At 41.5% G+C, this 22,306-nt stretch overlaps 2 protein-coding genes across 13 annotated transcripts; one reads left to right on the forward strand and one right to left on the reverse strand.

Annotated features, from left to right (window-relative positions):
* The first annotated feature begins 231 nt into the window (after window positions 1–231).
* LOC148882853 (myocyte-specific enhancer factor 2D homolog) lies at window positions 232–10,436 on the forward strand. 11 transcript variants are annotated; one of them, XM_088987021.1, is made up of 12 exons: window positions 232–408; window positions 904–1,107; window positions 1,382–1,519; window positions 1,597–1,813; window positions 2,089–2,145; window positions 2,215–2,399; window positions 2,678–2,713; window positions 4,153–4,282; window positions 5,080–5,254; window positions 5,414–5,482; window positions 6,029–6,079; window positions 6,808–10,436. In XM_088987021.1, exons 1-12 carry the CDS (start codon window positions 355–357, stop codon window positions 7,217–7,219), a joined length of 1,728 nt encoding a protein of 575 aa, XP_088843147.1. In that variant the 5' UTR covers window positions 232–354; the 3' UTR covers window positions 7,220–10,436. The 11 variants fall into 11 exon arrangements, with proteins under 11 accessions (XP_088843147.1, XP_088843149.1, XP_088843148.1 ...); XM_088987023.1 differs by having other exon boundaries at window positions 2,678–2,707; XM_088987022.1 differs by having other exon boundaries at window positions 1,600–1,813.
* A 7,821-nt stretch (window positions 10,437–18,257) lies between these two features.
* On the reverse strand, window positions 18,258–22,201 carry LOC148882854 (uncharacterized). Of its 2 annotated transcripts, XM_089023660.1 has the most exons (6): window positions 21,814–22,201; window positions 20,734–20,918; window positions 20,032–20,628; window positions 19,723–19,938; window positions 18,876–19,098; window positions 18,258–18,654 (listed from the first exon to the last, which is right to left on the reverse strand). In XM_089023660.1, exons 3-6 carry the CDS (start codon window positions 20,615–20,617, stop codon window positions 18,462–18,464), a joined length of 1,218 nt encoding a protein of 405 aa, XP_088879786.1. In that variant the 5' UTR covers window positions 20,618–20,628; window positions 20,734–20,918; window positions 21,814–22,201; the 3' UTR covers window positions 18,258–18,461. The 2 variants fall into 2 exon arrangements, with proteins under 2 accessions (XP_088879786.1, XP_088879787.1); XM_089023661.1 differs by lacking the exon at window positions 20,734–20,918.
* Window positions 22,202–22,306: the final 105 nt, after the last annotated feature.

The raw sequence follows: 22,306 nt of genomic DNA on the forward strand, positions 1-22,306 counted from the left end.
GTAATTTCACATCCAAAATCGCCAAGAGAAAATTAACGTGTTAATGTTATGAGGCGTGAAATGGAACATTTTACAGGAATATTCTTTCTTGTTTCCCCACAGGTGACCCTCATCCTTCGGCAGCCATTACTCTTTAGGTGCTTTCCCGTCACTTCTCCTTCCGGCCACAGCAATGCGCCAGCACTGCCGCTGCTTTTGTCCACCGCTGCCTTCCTCCACCTAATTTTTAACTTTTTTTCCTTGTGGCAACAACAACAAAAAACAAAAAAAACAATAAGCTCGCAAAGCCAGAGACAGATTGAGTGTGAACTTCTTTATTAACTTCTGTATTTGATTTGACTGCATCTAAGCATCATGGGTAGGAAAAAGATTCAAATCCAGCGGATCACAGATGAAAGAAACAAGCAGGTAAGAGAATATTTTTTTGGTGACCTCCATGTTTTGTTGCCCTCCCTCGCTAACAGTTGCCCACGGGAACTAAACGCTGAGTCTCCAGTGAACCTCTAAAGCTCAAGTGAGTTAAGATTCAAGGCGGCTGCTGCTTCTGATGCAGCTTGTTTTAGAGGGTTCCAGTTTCAGGCCAGTTGCTGGCAGCTTGAATGCTCGGCGTGTTTGACGCCGAGCACTTGTGCGGCAAGCAGCTGTCGTTGCAAGGTTGAAACGAAACACGCGGCCTGACCCTCGCTGAGGACTGCGCATTTGTAGTGAAGAAATAATGTTTGACAAGCAAACTTTGGACTTTTCCTCATGGTTATTATTGAAGTAGACTTGGTTACCATCATGGTCTTTTTATACACATGCATATTGGACATTGTGTGCCAAAACGCTATTTTTCTATTTGTGTATATGCACGAGATCATTTGTCATTAAAGTAAACCTACTCATAGCCTGCGCTGTTCTCAGGTGACGTTCACTAAGCGCAAGTTTGGCCTGATGAAGAAAGCGTACGAGCTGAGCGTCCTGTGCGACTGTGAGATCGCTCTGATCATCTTCAACCACGCCAACAAGCTCTTTCAGTATGCCAGCACCGACATGGACAAGGTTCTGCTCAAGTACACCGAGTACAACGAACCGCACGAGAGCCGCACTAATGCCGACATTATCGAGGTAATGTCAACCTTAACATATCACGGCAATTAATTTCAATACATTTCAGCGATTTGCTGCTCCTAATTGAGCCTCAAAATGGCAGCACTTAGCACACGCCGGTAATAGCGCTACTGCCCAATGTATTTATTCTACATGTGGGCCACACGTTATTGAATTTATAACGGAGGCTGCGGGCCGGATGAAAATTGACAACAGGCCGCCTATGGCCCCGTGCCGCTTTTTGGACACACTGTCATAAATGTGTGAAATTACTTTATCTGTGCACATGTAGACGTTGCGAAAGAAAGGCTTCAACGGCTGTGACAGTCCGGAGCCCGACGGCGAAGACTCCATCGATCAGAGTCCTCTGAATGATGACAAGTTTCGGAAGACCACAGAGGACCTGGATGTTCTTTACAAACGCTACGGGGTGAGTTTGAAATCGGCGCGGACTTCCGGTTAGACAGCAGCGTACCTCACACCCGCGTGTCTCTCGTTACGTTGCAGCAGTCGACGGCGCCACCGCAGACCTTCTCCATGCCCGTCACTGTGCAGGCATCCAATTCCAGCCCGCTGCAGTTCAGCAACCCTGGCGACGCGCTGGTAACTACCTCCTACGTGACGGCGTCGTCGCTCAACGACACCCACCTCCTGTCGCCACAGCAACCGGCCCCTCCGAGGAACACCGTGTCTCCCGGGTTGCCGCAGCGACCGGCCAGCGCAGGTGAGACATCCTGGCGAGTGAGACGTGTCAGCAGAACGGAGCACTTGAAAAAGTTAGACTCGACGCACTTTACTTTCGGTTACTTCCTTGAGAGCCGTCCCAAAAATGTGACGCAACTATCAAGCTGTTTAATGACTATTATGTCATTTTTTTTGTGTGTGTCATCGGAATGCCATCTTTCAAGTACACATGAAAATGGCAGCCCTCCTGTATTTGTCTAAATCGCCATTTTTGTGCATCTGCTTTATCACTTGACTCGTCTTTAAATTCAACAGGCGCTCTTCTGGGGGGTGACCTGAATAATTCAAATGGCGGATGCCCAAGTCCAGTTCGTAAGTACTTTGATTCTTATTTTCCCTTATTCGTTGTAATAGCTCGACCCGAATGATCTCTTCGCGCAGCTAACGGCTACACCAGCGCCAGGGCCTCGCCCGGCCTCCTCGCCGTGTCCAACGGCAACAACCTGGGCAAAGTGGCTCCGGCCAAGTCGCCGCCGCCCCCGCCCGCCAGCCCCCAGATGGTTAGCAGCCGCAAACCGGACCTCCGCGTCATCACCTCGCAGGGTGGGAAGAGCCTCATGCAGATGGTGAGCTTTCATACTTGTCCTTTGTTTGTTGTTGTCGCCATCTTGTGGCCCAATTTTTGTCTTCTTGCTATAACAGCGGTAAGGCTGGTTGACAGCGGGCGTGCATATTTTGTGGTTTCATGAGCGCGTGTGCACACATGGAAAGAGTGACAAACGCTGTATTTCCGCCTGACTTGTGTATATATAGCGTGTGTTTCCATGCGGCCACGCCCGCGATTGTTTTCTACTTTTGTGGCGATTTACAAATATGTATCCCTCTCTGTTACCACCCTTCGCAGACAGAGGATGATCTGGAGTTGGTAAATGAGGTGAATGTACGCATCTTAGCATGGTCGCAATAGAAACAAAGCGACTCATTGGTTTGGTTTTTTGTTGTTATAAGTGTGTGGGGTTTTGTTGTTGTATTTTTATTTTTTTGACTCACTGGAATAGTTTGGGATGATCCTCAGTATGACTGCATGTGGTTTAGGCCTCATGACCATGTTGTCTCGTCCCTGCATCATGATTGTCATGATCCAGGACAATTTAACTAAAAGGAAACCAGAACGGTAAACCCTCACTATTTTCCGCGATGGTGGGCCAAAGATAGAAAGGAAATGACACAGCCACAAAATCGTAACTAATTTCAATTAATAGTTGTAGTTCCAAATACTAGATACACCAAAACATTTTAATAAATACACCGCTTAACCTAAATATAATTAGATCAGCAATGACTGCAATTTTTGTTGCCATTATATCTATCCATCTAGCTTTCTTACTGTCTTGCTATTTCGCTAGCGAGCTAGCTATTCTCATTGTGGACAAACAATAATTATATTTTTAACTCACTGTACATTACATTTCTTAAATGCTCAGCTATTAACTTCCATCATTGCCAGTAGTGACCTTGACCTTTCTCTGCATCCTCTTGAGAAGTTTCCCACCCCGCTTTCTTCGTGGATTTGGGCTTCCAACTAGCTGGATTCCCCCCCGTCATGTTGCTGCTGTTTGGGGTCCAACCGGCCTTCGACAACACTCCCTGTGCTAAGAAGATGGGTGTTTAGATGCTGTATAGTGTCCATATAGTTGTAATAATAATTCGTTTAATTAATAAGCGCTTTGTTCCACCAAATACGTAAACGTGGTCCTTTGCAAATCGGTGAGGGTTCACTGTCCTGTTTTTCACCAAACAGGGAAGCGCCGCATGGCATGATCCTTGTCCACCGACAAATTGACACCCATCTTCACCTTCTGTACCCATGATGAAAGTTTACACACGCTTAAAAAAAATCCCACCATTACATTAAAGGCATTTTTAGTCTTCTGGAAGTCATCTTCAGACACAGCAAATTCAAGATGGCGGAATATTGAGCGGGTCTAATTTGTGTCTCCAAAAATGATGTTTCACACTTAATTCGAGAGTTTTTCAAAGAGTTTTCCAGAATGCTAATTGCCTACAAACAGGTAGTCCATAAATGTGTATTGTTAGGTTCAGCCACTAGATTAATGACTTAATTTAGTCACCCGAAAAGATCATTAGCATAGTGGAATAGACTCAGACTTGTCCACCAATAGACCACTATTGAGTAAAAGCCATGACATCATAGCTGTGTTGAGATTGCCTTTCATGTAATATCCCACACACGGTTTGCTTCACACGCACAACAAGGAAAAACCCCTTGCGCTGTGTACGGCGTCACCGCAAGCATGCCAGAGACTTTGCCAATGGGAAATTGGCCACGCGTGACGACTTGCTTCCCTCTGTTGACAGAACGCCCAACGGCTGGCAGTCGGCGTCCAGGTGGCCCAGACCCTCACCACGCCTGTGGTGTCAGTGGCCACGCCCAGCCTCCTGGCGCAGGGGCTGCCCTTCTCCGCCATGTCCACGGCGTACAACACAGGTGAAGCTCCAAATGTCCGTTACGGGTGATGCGTTATGCCAGGCGTGTCCAAAGTGCGGCCCGTAATCAATTTTCATCCGGCCCGCAGCCTCTGTCATAAAATCAATAACCACATGTACCCCCGCATGTAATAATAATAATACATGTAATTTATAAGCGCATTTCAAAACTCTCAAGGTCACTTGACAGTCACAGGATAAGTTTTTCTGTGGGTAAGTGTTAGGTTATTTTTTATCGTTCGCCCTTCGTTCGTATCGTTCATTGCTTCGACGGGTGTTGATGGAGATCGATGGTTAAATCATCAGGGAGCCAGGACTTGAATAGAAAGTTGATTTAATTTGGGAGAGCTGGAGACATTGCGGTGTCGCGGAGGAGGGAGCGCATGGAGAGAGAGAGGGACGAACGGGCTGTAGGAGTATTTATGCGGCGCATAGTAATGACGCGACAGGATGTGACGTAATAAAATGTGACATCGTGTAAAGGAAGGCAGGATATGACATACGAGGAAGTTCAAAATGTAAACAAAGATTACAGAGCGATGTTTAGAGATGTTTGTATGGCGAATTACCCTAACAGTAAGCAGCGGCAGTCACATGCACCAGTGTTCACTCAATCCACTCATAGAAAGCTAACCAGCCAGCTAATAGATGGCTAATAGCAAGCCAGCCAAATAGCTAATAGGCATACATTGGGCAGAATAAAAGAATCCGTTACAAATTAGATAACAAGGAGACAGTATGAACTTAACACAACTAAAAGTCAACTCTTCTCTCCATTTTCTGGATGATTTTTCTTAGAGTACCAGCTGACGAGCGCAGACATTACCACGCTTCACGCCCTAACATCTCCTGGCGGCTTGCTGCCCACCACCGTGGCGACATGGCAGCAGCAGCAGCAGCAGCCCATCGTCTCGCAGCAACAGCAGCAAACGCAGCAGCAGCAAATCAATCTGGCGTCGCTCAGCAACTTGGTGTAAGTCCTTTCGGCTCTTGGACAAGCATTTCACCATCCTTCTCCAGCTTGATGCCATTTCAGTCTCTCGGCGAGAGAAACGGCAGATTTGGCCCGTGGTTAGTTAGCGTGAACGGCGCAGGTCCTCGAAGTGTACTCTGTGCTCTTGTCGCCATGCAGCATGTGGGGCGTGGACAAACAGAGCAGCGAGCTGTCTGGCCAAGCGTCCAGTCTGGCCGCCAATCTAAGGTGAACGGCCACCGCCAACCTCTACGTGTGCACGTGTGCGTCCAGTGTTGCCCGTCTTGTGTCTTGTAGGGAGCACAGTGTTAATCGAAACAATACTCAGGAGAGATAGTCAGTACAGCTTTTCAATTGTACTGAATTGACACCGCAAGAGCCCGATTGTGATGGAAGAATTGTTTGATTGATGGCCAGTCAAGGTCCTGTCATGTTCGATTGACGCGCACGTTGTCATTGTGGGTGTTGTTTATAATATTTTTAAGTGCTTTACAGTTACAGGATCAGTTTTTCTGTTTGTCCCTGTCAGGTTGTTAGTCTGTAAAGTCTTTGGCGCTGCTCATTTTGTGAAGCAGGAAGGAACTCTTGTGGTCCTTTTGTGTGTCCCGGTGTCGAGTCTATGCGTGTGACGCTATCAAGGAAGCGCACAAGAAGACTTTTATGTTGTTTCAGATGACATTCTTTCTTGTGGTTTTTGATCAATGCTCGCTCATATCCGGTTCCTTGTTTTTGGGATTGTGGGAAGCTCCAACCTTTTGTCTTCTTCCCCCACAGTCTGGGCTCTCCGTCCAACCTGCTCTTGGGTAGAGATGAGTGGTTGGGCCGGTACTGTATCCCACTTCCTTTTCCCGCCCCCCGCGCCCCTGCTTCCGTTTTGTCTCCATGTACGCTTTTTGGCTGAAATCCCCTTTTTCCTCTCGCCACCTGCCTTCCTCCTGAATCTGCGTGTGTGTGTGCGCAATAACAATCATTATTTTGGACTCCAGATTTGAAAACTAGTTATGCATTCATTTTTTATGCGCTCTGTATGTAATATTTGGAGGGGATTGAACATTGAAATTGCTTCCCCAAATTCATAACAGCCCCGAGAACAAACATAACCACATAATCAGAATCAGAAAGCCTTTAATCGTCCCACAATGGGGAAATTAGCAATGTGGCCTGCCGCATGTATATTTTTTTGTTCACATGCCAAAAAAATGTATCCCCCCCCAACCTCCCCTTTCCCACTGATCAGTTTGTCACCATGTTTGATGAGAAAGCGGTTCCACTGGAGCACCAAAACACGCATGTATGTTAATGTCACAATTGTCTCTTAGCTTAGCATGCTAGCATTAGCTTCATTGGTTGGTTTGTTTGTGACGTTCCGGCAGAGTCCAAAGTCTTGCGCTTGCACCACCGGAACTTTCCTGTTTGTGTGTTAGCCACGGGGTCCCTGAATGCATCACAGGCTTGTTGAAAATGGCTTGTTGTTGTTTGGCGTTGTAAAACGTCGATGTCGTCCGTCACCTTTGCTGCCGGCTTGATTAACGCGACGCTGTCGTTGCGGTCAGGCCGGTGGCGCACATCCCTCAAGGCGCCATGTTGACGGTCAACACCAGCAGCGGCGTCAGCATCAAGTCGGAGCCGGTGTCGCCGGGCCAGGACCGCAGCACCCCTTGCCCTCCGCCGGCTCCGCCGCCGCCTCCTCCGTCCTCCGGCACCTCCCTGACGGCGCCGCCCCAGTACCCGGGCTCACTTCTGTGCCTGGAGCCGCCGACGGGACGCTCGCCCGCCGACAGTGTGAGTAGCAACGCCAGCTCCTTTGAAGGCAGCGACCGCGAGGACACAGGCGGCGGCGCCAACAACAATAACAACAACGTGGTCAGCGCCGCCGTCGGGCCGGGCCGCAGTGACTTCAGCCCCTCGCCGGAGCAAGAGGGAGGCAACATCAAGAGGATGAGATTGGACGCCTGGGTGACATAAGCGGCGGGCGACGGCACCTGCGGAGGTTCGTACGACACTTAAACACGTCACGTCGTACGCGCCACAGGTGAGGACGTTGAATACGCCTCAATGCCGCCGCCTCGACACCAACACTTCTTGCGTACGTTTTGAGCCCGGCGGGCAAAAGATGAATGGAGGCGGGTGGACTTGTGCGCTGCGTTCTTCAACCTTTTCATCCAAAAGGCTTCAAACGGCTCAATTATTGATCTACGGCGGGTGGGGCCACGAAAGTCACAAAGCCACGAGCGTGTGGACTTGTTGGGGTGATCAGTTTGTTTTTCGTCATCTGATTGGCCATTTTGTTTAATTTCATAAACAGATGAAGGGAAGCCCTTGACAGACGTGCAAATAATGATAAGACTACCGTTAGTTCATTTTCAGATGGCTGCCGCATATTCGGGTACTATTTCTTTAAATAGACATCAATCGCTTGCAATCAAACCACCAACCCGACAATGTACAGCTTTTTTTTTTTTTTTGGGGGGGGGGGGGGGGTGAACTCCACATGTGGACTTGAAGCCTTTTGGATTCAACGCACCTTCACCAAGTCCACTCGAGTCCATTCAGCTTTGACACTTATTTTCTCACCTCCATTCATCAAGTCCATATCCAGCGGACCTCACTTGCTGCTTTCTGTGGACACCGTTTGAACCTGTCCATTCTTCAGCAAATCCCTCCCATGCTGCACTTGCCCCCCGCCCCCTTGTTTTTTTCTGGAAGCGCCTCGTGCCAACGCACTCGTCGGAATGCCAAACGAACGAAACACGGCGCGCTCGTAACGGACACTTGACTTTGGTGTTCTTTTCTCAGATGGTACTGATTCTGAGGCTCCCGTCACTTTGTAGAAAACCTCCAAACCACGTCCGCAAAACTTTGATGCCCTCTTTTCAAGCACGGGTTAGCCCTCTGTCTACTTTTCCAGTGGTCCCCTCCCTCTCCCCCTCTAAAGTGAACTGACATTTTCTTTGTCGCGAGCGCTCCCGTTAGCTTTTTGGCTTCAAGCGCGCGTATGTACAGACGAGTCTATTTGCATTGACTTTGCTAGCTAGCCCTTAAAACAACAAGGAAAAAAGTCAACTCAGTGGATCTGTCCGCTATTATAATATTGTTATTATGATTATGATTATTACAAACAAGCGTGACGTTGATATGTTTGGGTAGCATACCCCACTTAGTGCTGCTTGGTCGTGTTGTTGTCATGTTTGCTACACACCCGACACGCACGTACATTGGAAAAGCATCACACGCTCACGCGACCACCGTCACTGCCCTTCACCTTAGCTTACCTTACCTTCATACCTCGACGCACATTTAGCTCCTTTGTTTTTTCGACGGCAAGCCGTAAAGTCGACAGATTGTTTGATGTCATTTGGAATCAGACTTTTGTTTCGTCGTCGCCATGATTTCAGTGCATGAACGTGGTTGCACAAATGATCTAGTTCGAATAGAAGAGATGATGTCTACTCCAACTTTATACGCACCCAAGCTCCTAATATAACCCCCCCCCCCCTGTAATACCACCTACTTGTCTGCGGTCACTTGACTGTTAAGTCCATGCGTAAACTAGCAGCGCTTAGTTGTGTTCATTGAACTTGATTTAAAAACAAGTAAAAAAGTTTTCAGCAGAGCTTTAAAATACCAAGTTCTGTACGACTGTTACTGCATTACAACATAATCCGTTTTTAAATTATTCTAGTTTTTTTTATAGCGATAACACGCTAAAATCACGGCAGAGATGCTAACTTAAAGCCCCAAGCCGATTAGTTAGCGAGTGTAAATCACTTCTGTGTTAGCTGCAGAAGTTTGATTGGACAATCACAAAGTCATCACGATGAACAGGCCCAGTTTAAATGTGCATTTTATCACCCGCCCCGGCAAAAAAAATCATAAGTAACCAAAAATATATCAGTGATTGAGATGACGCCATTTTCTTCTGGTTAAAAAAAGTTGTTTTTGGTTTGCTTGAATTTTTTTTCATGCATTTCAACATCACCAAATTTTGAGATGCATCGTTTACGTTGCATTATGAGCAATTTCCAATTTTATCGTAAAACAATTAAGATACATGCTTGTCACAAAAAGCGTTGTTCCTTCCCAAAATATTTGGATTGATTTTTTTTTTTATCTTTGATGTTGCGATTGGGGGAAAAAAAACTCAAGATTCGGAGTTCTAAATTAAATTTGACTACCAAAAAATTAATTTGTTTCAATTGGAAAAAAAAGTAACATTTAGTCAACCAAAACATTTTTGATGACAAAAACATGAGCCCAGTAAAACGCATGTCTCTGAATTTTAGCACTTAAAAAAAAAACCTCATTTTTTTTACAGTTAGAAAACCTCAAAATATGATCATCTATTAGTTCTATTGATAAGCGAAAGTACGACAAAAACATCCCTTTTCCCCCCAGATTAAAAAAAATATATTGAATCATTATGAGATGAAAACTAAACAAAATGTCTTTACATTTAAAGTGCAGAAAATGTGGCCCTCCTCTAACTGTTTTTTATTCGAAAGGGCCACCATCCCAATTGGCTCCATCACAACGACAATCTGCTGATAACTTTTGGACCCCTGTTCACGTGTCGTGTACGTTGTTCATTTTTCAAGATTTCTTTGTGTCGCTTCACTGCGGCGCCAAACGCCGACCAAGCCCATTTTTTTGGCGAAATTTGGAATAGTAAAACTTTGTCATCGGATCACAGACATCCCAAACTGGTTTCCTTTTTTTTTTCTTCAAAGTAAATTGCACGATCAGACAATGCGGTATTAGACAAATGCAATAAAAGGAACGTAACAGTTAAATGCTGCAGTTTTCATCCAGATATAGAATATATTTATAAAGAAAAATCGGTCGAATTTGACACGTTTTAGACGCATGGGACACAAGTAACCATTTATGTCACAAGCAGTCAGAACGATGTAGCAAATAAAAAGAAATTTATAGCTAATATATTGTGTTGAGCTAATCTGCGATGAGTTTTGATGTGAAGATGTTTCGCCGTTTGTTTTGTTTTTCTTGAACGATTATACAGTTTGTGTATATTTTCATATACAAAAGTATGCACTGATGTTATTGAAATTCTATACCGCTTTTACAGAAAGTGTTTGTTGTACCAAAGTATCCAAGTTCCTTGAAACCTCCTTTTTGCGTATGTTTTACTGTATTTTATATATTAAATGACAAACGGAGTGAAGTTCAAGCGTGCGCTGGCCCTTTTCAACAACTTTATCGAACACGTTCGGGTTCCCGCACGCGTCGATTGGCCCGGATGACAAAACAGGCTGCTTCCTAACAAAGCGATCGGCAGATAAATCATACATCTAAAATATTTTAACCTCATAAAAAAAGTTATTTCCAGTTGATTTTGAGCTGCATACATTTTTACTAAGTATTTGTCATAACCGTGTATAGTAAGGCATTTTTGAGAAAAAAATACATGTTTAGTAAGGTGTTTTTAGTTGAAAAAAAAAAACGACCATGAATAGTAAGGCATTTTTAGATGGAAAAAAATGACCATGTATAGTAAGGCATTTTTAGCCCGAAAAAAACACCATGTAGGAAGGCATTTTTTACCAAAAAAAGACCATGTTTAGTCAGCCGTTTTTAGTAAAAAAAAAAACCGACCATGTACATAGTAAGGCATTTTTAGCTGAAAAAAATGACCATGTGGAGTAAGGCATTCTTACCTGGAAAAAAATGACCATGTAGAGTAAGGCATTTTTATCCCCAAAAAATTAACCATGTATAGTGAGGGATTTTTAGTCCGAAAAAATGACCATGTATATAGTAAGGCATTTTTAGCTGAAAAAAATGACCATGTGGAGTAAGGCATTCTTACCTGGAAAAAAATGACCATTTAGAGTAAGGCATTTTTATCCCCAAAAAATTGACCATGTATAGTGAGGGATTTTTAGTCCGAAAAAATGACCATGTATATAGTAAGGCATTTTTAGCTGAAAAAAATGACCGTGTCGGAAAGCAATTTTAGCCCGGAAAAAAAACACCATGTATAGTAAGGCATTTTTAGCTAAAAAAATTACCATGTATAGTAAGGTATTTTTAGCCCGAAAAAAAACCCACCATGTATAGTAAGGCACTTTTAGCTAAAAAAAAATGACCATGTTTAGTAAGGCATTTTTAGCCCGGAAAAAAAACCACCATGTATAGTAAGGCATTTTTAGCTGAAAAAAATGACCATGTATATAGTAAGGCATTTTTAGCCCGAAAAAATGACCATGTATAGGAAGGCATTTTTAGCTGAAAAAAAATGACCATGTATAGTGAGGCATTTTTATCCCCCAAAAATTGACCATGTATAGTGAGGCATTTTTAGCTGAAAAAAATGACCATGTATAGTAAGGCATTTTTAGCTCGAAAAAATCACCATGTATAGTAAGGCATTTTTAGCCCGAAAAAAAACCCACCATGTATATATAGTGAGGCATTTTTAGCTGAAAAAACCCCACCATGTATAGTAAGGCATTTTTAGCTCGAAAAAAACTACCATGTATAGTAAGGCATTTTTAGCTCGAAAAAAATGACCATGTATAGTAAGGCATTTTTAGCTCGAAAAAAATGACCAAGAATAGTAAGGCATTTTTAGCTGAAAAAAATGACCATGTATAGTAAGGCATTTTTAGCTGGAAAAAATGACCATGTATAGTAAGGCATTTTTAGCTCGAAAAAATGACCATGTATAGTAAGGCATTTTTAGCTGAAAAAAATGACCATGTATAGTAAGGCAATTTTAGCTGAGAAAAAAAAATGACCATGTATAGTAAGGCATTTTTAGCCCGAAAAAAAACCACCATGTATAGTAAGGCATTTTTAGCTCGAAAAAAATGACCATGTATAGTAAGGCATTTTTAGCTCGAAAAAATGACCATGAATAGTAAGGCATTTTTAGCTGAAAAAAATGACCATGTATAGTAAGTCAATTTTAGCTGAAAAAAATGACCATGTATAGTAAGGCATTTTTAGTCCGAAAAAAATGACCATGTATAGTAAGGCATTTTTAGCTCGAAAAAATGACCATGTATAGTAAGGCATTTTTAGCTGAAAAAAATGACCATGTATAGTAAGGCATTTTTAGCTGAAAAAAATTACCATGTATAGTAAGGCATTTTTAGCCCGAAAAAAACGACCATGTAGATTAAGGCATTTTTAGCCCGAAAAAAACGACCATGTATAGTAAGGCATTTTTAGCTCGAAAAAAACGACCATGTAGATTAAGGCATTTTTAGCCCGAAAAAACCGACCATGTATAGTAAGGCATTTTTAGCTGAAAAAAAATGACCATGTATAATAAGGCATTTTTAGCCCGAAAAAAACGACCATGTATAGTAAGGCATTTTTAGCCCGAAAAAAACAACCATGTATAGTAAGGCATTTTTAGCTGAAAAAAATGACCATGTATAGTAAGGCATTTTTAGCTGAAAAAAAATTACCATGTATAGTAAGGCATTTTTAGCCCGAAAAAAACAACCATGTATAGTAAGGCATTTTTAGCTCGGAAAAAACGACCATGTATATATAGTAAGGCATTTTTAGCTAAAAAAAAATGACCATGTATAATAAGGCATTTTTAGCCCGAAAAAAACGACCATGTATAGTAAGGCATTTTTAGCTCGAAAAAAACGACCATGTATAGTAGGGCATTTTTAGCTCGAAAAAAACGACCATGTATAGTAAGGCATTTTTAGCTCGAAAAAAACGACCATGTATAGTAAGGCATTTTTAGCTGAAAAAAAAATGACCATGTATAGTAAGGCATTTTTAGCTCAAAAAAAATGACCATGTATAGTAAGGCATTTTTAGCCGAAAAAAATGACCATGTATAGTAAGGCATTTTTAGCTAAAAAAAAATGACCATGTATAGTAAGGCATTTTTAGCTCGAAAAAAACGACCATGTAGAGTAAGGCATTTTTAGCCCGAAAAAAACAACCATGTATAGTAAGGCATTTTTAGCTGAAAAAAAAATGACCATGTATAATAAGGCATTTTTAGCCCGAAAAAAACGACCATGTATAGTAAGGCATTTTTAGCTCGAAAAAAACGACCATGTATAGTAAGGCATTTTTAGCTGGAAAAAAATTACCATGTATAGTAAGGCATTTTTAGCCCGAAAAAAACGACCATGTAGAGTAAGGCATTTTTAGCCCGAAAAAAACAACCATGTATAGTAAGGCATTTTTAGCTGAAAAAAATGACCATGTATAGTAAGGCATTTTTAGCTGAAAAAAATGACCATGTATAGTAAGGCATTTTTAGCCCGAAAAAAACCACCATGTATAATAAGGCATTTTTAGCCCGAAAAAAACCACCATGTATAGTAAGGCATTTTTAGCTGAAAAAAAATTACCATGTATAGTAAGGCATTTTTAGCCCGAAAAAAACGACCATGTATAGTAAGGCATTTTTAGCTCGAAAAAAAACGACCATGTAGAGTAAGGCATTTTTAGCCCGAAAAAAACAACCATGTATAGTAAGGCATTTTTAGCTAAAAAAAAATGACCATGTATAATAAGGCATTTTTAGCCCGAAAAAAACGACCATGTATAGTAGGGCATTTTTAGCTCAAAAAAAACGACCATGTATAGTAAGGCATTTTTAGCTCGAAAAAAACGACCATGTATAGTAAGGCATTTTTAGCCCGAAAAAAACGACCATGTATAGTAAGGCATTTTTAGCTCGAAAAAAACGACCATGTATAGTAAGGCATTTTAGCCCGAAAAAAACGACCATGTATATTAAGGCATTTTTAGCTCGAAAAAAACGACCATGTAGAGTAAGGCATTTTTAGCCCGAAAAAAACAACCATGTATAGTAAGGCATTTTTAGCTGAAAAAAAAATGACCATGTATAATAAGGCATTTTTAGCCCGAAAAAAACGACCATGTATAGTAAGGCATTTTTAGCTCGAAAAAAACGACCATGTATAGTAAGGCATTTTTAGCTGGAAAAAAATTACCATGTATAGTAAGGCATTTTTAGCCCGAAAAAAACGACCATGTAGAGTAAGGCATTTTTAGCCCGAAAAAAACAACCATGTATAGTAAGGCATTTTTAGCTGAAAAAAATGACCATGTATAGTAAGGCATTTTTAGCTGAAAAAAATGACCATGTATAGTAAGGCATTTTTAGCCCGAAAAAAACCACCATGTATAATAAGGCATTTTTAGCCCGAAAAAAACCACCATGTATAGTAAGGCATTTTTAGCTGAAAAAAAATTACCATGTATAGTAAGGCATTTTAGCCCGAAAAAAACGACCATGTATATTAAGGCATTTTTAGCTCGAAAAAAACGACCATGTAGAGTAAGGCATTTTTAGCCCGAAAAAAACAACCATGTATAGTAAGGCATTTTTAGCTGAAAAAAAAATGACCATGTATAATAAGGCATTTTTAGCTCGAAAAAAACGACCATGTAGAGTAAGGCATTTTTAGCCCGAAAAAAACAACCATGTATAGTAAGGCATTTTTAGCTAAAAAAAAATGACCATGTATAATAAGGCATTTTTAGCCCGAAAAAAAACGACCATGTATAGTAGGGCATTTTTAGCTCAAAAAAAAACGACCATGTATAGTAAGGCATTTTTAGCTCGAAAAAAACGACCATGTATAGTAAGGCATTTTTAGCCCGAAAAAAACGACCATGTATAGTAAGGCATTTTTAGCTCGAAAAAAACGACCATGTATAGTAAGGCATTTTAGCCCGAAAAAAACGACCATGTATAGTAAGGCATTTTTAGCTGAAAAAAAATGACCATATATAGTAAGGCATTTTTAGCCCGAAAAAAACGACCATGTATAGTAAGGCATTTTTGGCCCGAAATAATAAACATGTATCGAAGACGATCAGAACTTGATGACCTTACACTTTTTTGAGCACACACAGAAAAGACTCAGCTGGTTTTGAACCCAGGACATTCACAGCAACAGCAATGCACTAATCAGTCAGCCACCAAGTAGGTAGCGAGAGATGGACAACGTACCTGAGGTGAGTAAGTCCTCCCCCCCCCCCCCCAAAAAAAAAAACAAGCATGCATTTTTAGCCAAAAAAAGACCATGTTTAGTAAGGCGTTTTTTGTAAAAAAAATTAAAAAAAACTACCATGTCTAGGAAGGCATTTTGAGCTGAAAAAAATGACCATGTGTCGGAAAGCATTTTTAGCCTGGGAAAAAAAACACCATGTATAGTAAGGCATTTTTAGCCGAAAAAAATGACCATGTATAGTAAGGCATTTTTAGCTGAAAAAAATGACCATGTATAGTAAGGCATTTTTAGCTCAAAAAAAATGACCATGTATAGTAAGGCATTTTTAGCCGAAAAAAATGACCATGTATAGTAAGGCATTTTTAGCTAAAAAAAAATGACCATGTATAGTAAGGCATTTTTAGCTCAAAAAAATGACCATGAATAGTAAGGCATTTTTAGCTGAAAAAAATGACCATGTATATTAAGGCATTTTTAGCCGAAAAAAATGACCATGTATAGTAAGGCATTTTTAGCTCGAAAAAAATGACCATGAATAGTAAGGCATTTTTAGCTGAAAAAAATGACCATGTATAGTAAGGCATTTTTAGCTGAAAAAAATGACCATGTATAGTAAGGCATTTTTAGCTCGAAAAAAATGACCATGTATAGTAAGGCATTTTTAGCTCGAAAAAATTGACCATGAATAGTAAGGCATTTTTAGCTGAAAAAAATGACCATGAATAGTAAGGCATTTTTAGCTGAAAAAAATGACCATGTATAGTAAGGCATTTTTAGCCCGAAAAAAACGACCATGTATAGTAAGGCATTTTTAGCTCGAAAAAAATGACCATGTATAGTAAGGCATTTTTAGCTCGAAAAAAATGACCATGTATAGTAAGGCATTTTTAGCCGAAAAAAATGACCATGGATAGTAAGGCATTTTTAGCTAAAAAAAAATGACCATGTATAGTAAGGCATTTTTAGCTCAAAAAAATGACCATGAATAGTAAGGCATTTTTAGCTGAAAAAAATGACCATGTATATTAAGGCATTTTTAGCCGAAAAAAATGACCATGTATAGTAAGGCAATATATCCCCCAAAAATTGACCATGTATAGTGAGGCATTTTTAGCTCGGAAAAATGACCATGTATAGTAAGGCATTTTTAGCCCGAAAAAAACGACCATGTATAGTAAGGCATTTTTAGCTCGAAAAAAATGACCATGAATAGTAAGGCATTTTTAGCTGAAAAAAATGACCATGTATAGTAAGGCATTTTTAGCTGAAAAAAATGACCATGTATAGTAAGGCATTTTTAGCTCGAAAAAAATGACCATGTATAGTAAGGCATTTTTAGCTCGAAAAAATTGACCATGAATAGTAAGGCATTTTTAGCTGAAAAAAATGACCATGTATAGTAAGGCATTTTTAGCTGAAAAAAAAATTACCATGTATAGTAAGGCATTTTTAGCCCGAAAAAAACGACCATGTATAGTAAGGCATTTTTAGCTCGAAAAAAATGACCATGTATAGTAAGGCATTTTTAGCTCGAAAAAAATGACCATGTATAGTAAGGCATTTTTAGCCCGAAAAAAATGACCATGTATAGTAAGGCATTTTTAGCTAAAAAAAAATGACCATGTATAGTAAGGCATTTTTAGCTGAAAAAAAATGACCATGTATAATAAGGCATTTTTAGCCCGAAAAAAACGACCATGTATAGTAAGGCATTTTTAGCTGAAAAAAAATGACCATGTATAGTAAGGCATTTTTAGCCCGAAAAAAACGACCATGTATAGTAAGGCATTTTTAGCTCGAAAAAAACGACCATGTATAGTAAGGCATTTTTAGCTGAAAAAAATGACCATGTATAATAAGGCATTTTTAGCCCGAAAAAAACGACCATGTATAGTAAGGCATTTTTAGCTGAAAAAAAACGACCATGTATAGTAAGGCATTTTTAGCTGAAAAAAAATGACCATGTATAGTAAGGCATTTTTGGCCCGTAATAATAAACATGTATCGAAGAGGATCAGAACTTGATGACCTTACACTTTTTTAGCACACTCAGAAAAGACTGAGCATGAATAGTACCCAGGACATTTTTAGCAACAGCAATGCACTAATCAGTCAGCCACCAAGTAGGTAGCGAGAGATGGACAACGTACCTGAGGTGAGTAAGTCCTCCTCCCCCCCCCCAAAAAAAACAACCATGCATTTTTAGCCCAAATATATAGTCAGGCATTTTTGACCAAAAAAAGACCATGTATAGGAAGGCATTTTTAGCTCGAAAAAATGACCATGTATAGTAAGGCATTTTTAGCTGAAAAAAATGACCATGTATAGTAAGGCATTTTAGCTGAAAAAAAATTACCATGTATAGTAAGGCATTTTTAGCTCGAAAAAAATGACCATGTATAGTAAGGCATTTTTAGCTCGAAAAAAATGACCATGTATAATAAGGCATTTTTAGCTGAAAAAAATGACCATGGATAGTAAGGCATTTTTAGCCCGAAAAAAACGACCATGTATAGTAAGGCATTTTTAACTCGAAAAAAATGACCATGAATAGTAAGGCATTTTTAGCTGAAAAAAAATGACCATGAATAGTAAGGCATTTTTAGCTGAAAAAAATGACCATGAATAGTAAGGCATTTTTAGCTGAAAAAAATGACCATGAATAGTAAGGCATTTTTAGCCCGAAAAAAAACGACCATGTATAGTAAGGCATTTTTATCCCCCAAAAAGTGACCATGTATAGTAAGGCATTTTAGCTCGAAAAAATGACCATGTATATAGTAAGGCATTTTTAGCTAAAAAAATGACCATGTATGGTCAGGCATTTTTAGCCCAAAAAAAAACCACCATGTATCGTAAGGCATTTTTAGCTAAAAAAAAATGACCGTGTGTCGGAAAGAATTTTTAGCCCAAAAAAAAAACCATGTATAGTAAGGCATTTTTAGCTGAAAAAAACGACCATGTATAGTAAGGCGTTGTTTTGGGCGGAAAATTCATCCATCTGAAATAGTTGAACCTCATATACAAAAAAATTTATTTACAATTGCTTCAGAGCTACATCCATTTTTACAAATTATATGTCAAATTTTTGTGGTGAATCATTTCGAATGAAAGGCCTTTGGCAGGCAAGAGACGTCGCCATTGTGGCTTGAATGGAAAGTTCAAGATTGCCTCGCGAGTGTCCCAATGGCCACTTTACCGTGGCCATTTACCGTTGCCGGTCAGCCCCACCAGCGCTGCTGAGGCGGGGGGGCCGTGGTGGGCGGCTTCACGTCGAAAACGGCCTCGGGTCCCGCGGAGGAGGACACGAAGTACAGGTTGGCGGCCAGCATGACCAACATGGGGAAAAAGGATAAACCAAAGCCCAAACCTCGGATGCTGCTGCCCAACGACAAGCACAGCCAGTAGATCAACCTGAGGACAAAAATGAAAAAACACACACACAAAAATGACGCTGTTATGTAAGTATGTCAAACACCAAAACAAAATGGTGGCACACTCATGACACTCATTTTCAACTCATTGACTGGCAGACGATGTGCAAAAAAATGTCTCCACTCCAGTGCCAGGGTTTTTGTCATTATTTACTCCCAATTCCAGGACCCGGCGAATATGGAGTTTTTTTTAGGTGGTACCTTCCAAAGACAAAGATGACCGTGAGCAGCGGCACAATTTTGATGAGGTCGTGGCTGACGTAGGACGCCAAGACGCTCAGCTGCAGAAAGTAGAAGAGGAAGAGGCCCACTGATTGGCTAACGTAATGTCTGTGCAGTGACACCTTCCTGTTGGGCATTTTGTTCTGAAAACTCGGTTTCATCTCGCCATAGCAAACCCTGGCCACTCCCTGCACCACCACACCTACAAACACAAAACAAATTACAGTAAATACAACTTTTCATGATACACATACGATGCGTGGCTGTTTTTGGAATTGGTCACTGTCTAAATCGCAGGTGCTCAAGTCAAGGCACGGGGGCCAAAGCTGGCCCGCCGCATTATTTTATTCGGCCCCCAAACGCATGATGCTTGCTAAAGTCCCAACCAAAAGTTCTAATTGCTGTAATGTAAACCTCAATAACTTCATTTCAGATTTGAAAACTAGTAATTCACTAATTTGTTGACACCCTCAGTTTAAACCAGGGATGTCGAAAAATTAGTGAATAACTAGTTTTTAAATTTGAAGTCAAAAATAATGACTGTTATTGTGGTTTACATGGGACCATTTGGAATTTTGGTTCGCACTCTAGCAAGCATCATGGAATTTAACAACTTTGATTTGCTTTGGCGGACCAGATAAAATGATGTGGCGGGCCAGATTTGGCCCCTGGGCCTTGTTTTGGAAACCAGTGGTCTAAACTATGCGGACGTCAGCACACGTGTTACCATTTCAAGCGTTGTTAATTAAACGCAGATAATGCTCAGATTATGCGTTTGCAGATTTCAAACACGGATCATGCGTCATGACCCAGAGGCCAAAATTACCCAGGAGCACAGGCACAGAGGCAAAAACGGCGCAGCGTAGTGTGTAGACCACCCTGTGGGGGGCGCTGCCCATCAGCGGGGAGTCAAAGGGTACGAGCGCGTATCCACCCCACACCAGGAAAGGGAACACCAGCGCCCCCGACGCCGTCCACAAGGCCAACTTCAGTTTTTCGCTGCACAGTTCGCCGCACAAATCTGAACAACACAGCAGAGCCGCTACAAAAAAACAAAATACACCAAAGTATTGAGCATTTTTTCATATGTGTGGGGATTTTATCAGATTCCAAGATTGGTGCGTATTGTACTCACAGTCGTTCTGCTGCAATTCATTGCAGTCCTCACCAAGCGTTTGCGACCTTCTCGCGTTCTCCATGTCATGCAGGTGGCGATGGTCCATGTCCATGTCCAGTCTGCTCTCTTGGGGCGCAACCTCGCTGGATTGTCGTCGAATGACTTTGACTTGAGGCGTAAAACCCATGGCCCCTTTTTCCGAGACCCAAGTTGACGCCTCTTCTTCCTCGTTTTCTTCTTCGTCATCTGCCAGCGAGCCATCTTCTTTGCTGTCCTTCTGCGCCGCCGCCAGGTGCTCCTTCCACCCGTCGGCCTCGGGCATGCTCTCGCGCCAATCGGCTTTGCTCAGCCCATCGTCGTTCTTGCAAACCCCCGAGGGGTCGCCGTCCGTGTCTTCGCTCCTCTTGTCCCTGTCTCCGGGCCAGGGGAGGGTGACGTCTTCGGCTCCTGGAACCTCTTCCTCCGTCTTTACGACTTCTTCTGTTTTTTGCTCCTTTCTTTCCTCTTCTGCAGTCTTGTTACTTGCCATCGGCTGACTTTGTGCAATCTTGGCGACCGGTAAGAGCACGGCCAGCTCGTCTTCACCAGTCACTTGGCAAGACATGTTTTCGTCCTCTTAGAACAAATGCAAAATGTTATAATACAGTGGTACCTCTGTTCACGAATCCCTTGGCTTACGAACTTTTCGGTTAACAAATGTCAAATTTATGAACATTTTACCTTGGCATACGAACTTTTTTCGGGATACACACAGCTGCTTCAATGTGTGATGTGTCGTTCGCGAATGAGCCCGTTCTAACAACAAAATGGCAGTCGACTTTTTTTGTCCTCTATTCCCGCCCCGTCTTCGGTTAAAGCCACGAGATTGGTCAAGAACGCTGCAATGAGGGGAGGTGGTTTAAACACTAAAGAAACAGGCAGACGACAGTGAGAGTTTCAACTTTGATACTTCAAAGGCAGAGTGGAGACTGCAAGGTTAAAATATCCCATCAATCAGGCTCCACAAACAACCCGCACAAGCCATCTGTACACTTGATGCAAAAAGCTATCAACCCAGATAAACAGAACACAATTGATGAGGAACTAGATAAAATTAGCACAGAGAAAGCACCTACAAGGGATCATTCCTCAAGATGGTAAAAGAAGAAGGCTACGTTCCTCATCAAGTGTTTAATGCTGATGAAACTCCATTCCATCAAGCCATCAACGACCATCACAAAGGTAAATAAAACAACTTTATTATACAGTACAATTTCTTTAATTATAATGCCATAGCACACTTATTATACATAAAATAAAGTATATTTTGTGTAGTTTTAAGGCTTAGAAAATTAATGTTTTACGGGGTAACTGATAATTCTCATTTTAATGGTTTGCTGTAGGAAGTTAATTTTTGGATACACACTTTTCGCCTTACACACTCTGTCTGGGAACTAATTAACTTCGTAAGCCAAGGTATCACTGTAGATTCTACTTCATGGAACGCTTTACTTAATGGTTAGCAGGAAGTCACTTGTAATGTTGCTTTGTGAGAAAGGTGAACTTTGACCAGACACACTGGGGAAAAACACGAACAGGAAACGTCCACTTTTTTTTAAACAGCCATGTTTTTTTTGACCGAAACATGGAGCATTTCAGTGTTTGGGGTTGCGGGGGGGTTACCAAAACAGACAGGTTTTTTAGCCGTATCGACCATGTGGAATCGCTAATAAACCTCGAGCGGGGGAATGCAGTTTGAACTTGTTTATCCTACTTACACAAACACACACAGGTCCGCGAGACGTCGAAGAATCCACTCACCTGCGTTCACACACGCCGAAAATCCAATATGGCTGGAAGTGTCAACTTTTTTTTGTGTTCGTCACGAGCGGAAGTAGGAAGTGAGCAGGCCAGGTGTGGCAGGTGCACGCGAGTTGTCGACGTCATCGTCCGAAGCTCCTCCTCCGGTCTAAAAATGACTGAATTTTCACGCGTCTTGATTTTATATGCACAAACATGGCTGAAATTTCACGCGTTTATATTAAATGCACACACATTGACGATTTGTGAATGTCGCGTCAGTATGAGGACGTTTGGAGTTGCCACCAAAAGCGTTTCGCATACTGACCAGCTGAGGGGAGCAACGTGGCGCCCGAGGACTATACAGCACAATACAGTACAATACATTTGACTGAACAATATGTAGCGAGGGGTGACTGTCGTATTTTGTGCCATGTTCATCACATTTATTTGTTTTATATTTATTTCTTGGGTGGAGGGCGCGAAAGTCAAACAATTTCCGGGGTAAACCACA

This window comes from Hippocampus bargibanti, linkage group LG20 (assembly GCF_051943395.1).
Source record: "Hippocampus bargibanti isolate YZ-2025 linkage group LG20, ASM5194339v1, whole genome shotgun sequence".
Classification (NCBI taxonomy): Eukaryota; Metazoa; Chordata; class Actinopteri; order Syngnathiformes; family Syngnathidae; genus Hippocampus; species Hippocampus bargibanti.

Excerpts from the sequence above, each read along its gene's own strand:
- LOC148882853 (XM_088987021.1), top strand. The coding sequence starts at position 355 with ATGGGTAGGAAAAAGATTCAAATCCAGCGGATCACAGATGAAAGAAAC. Across the intron at positions 2,146-2,214 it reads CGGATGCCCAAGTCCAGTTC|CTAACGGCTACACCAGCGCC; the intron begins GTAAGTACTTTG and ends CTCTTCGCGCAG. Across the intron at positions 6,080-6,807 it reads AGAGATGAGTGGTTGGGCCG|GCCGGTGGCGCACATCCCTC; the intron begins GTACTGTATCCC and ends CGTTGCGGTCAG.
- LOC148882854 (XM_089023661.1), bottom strand. The coding sequence starts at position 20,617 with ATGTCTTGCCAAGTGACTGGTGAAGACGAGCTGGCCGTGCTCTTACCG. Across the intron at positions 19,939-20,031 it reads TGAATTGCAGCAGAACGACT|CGGCTCTGCTGTGTTGTTCA; the intron begins GTGAGTACAATA and ends GTTTTTTTGTAG. Across the intron at positions 19,099-19,722 it reads CTCTGTGCCTGTGCTCCTGG|GTGTGGTGGTGCAGGGAGTG; the intron begins GTAATTTTGGCC and ends TTGTGTTTGTAG.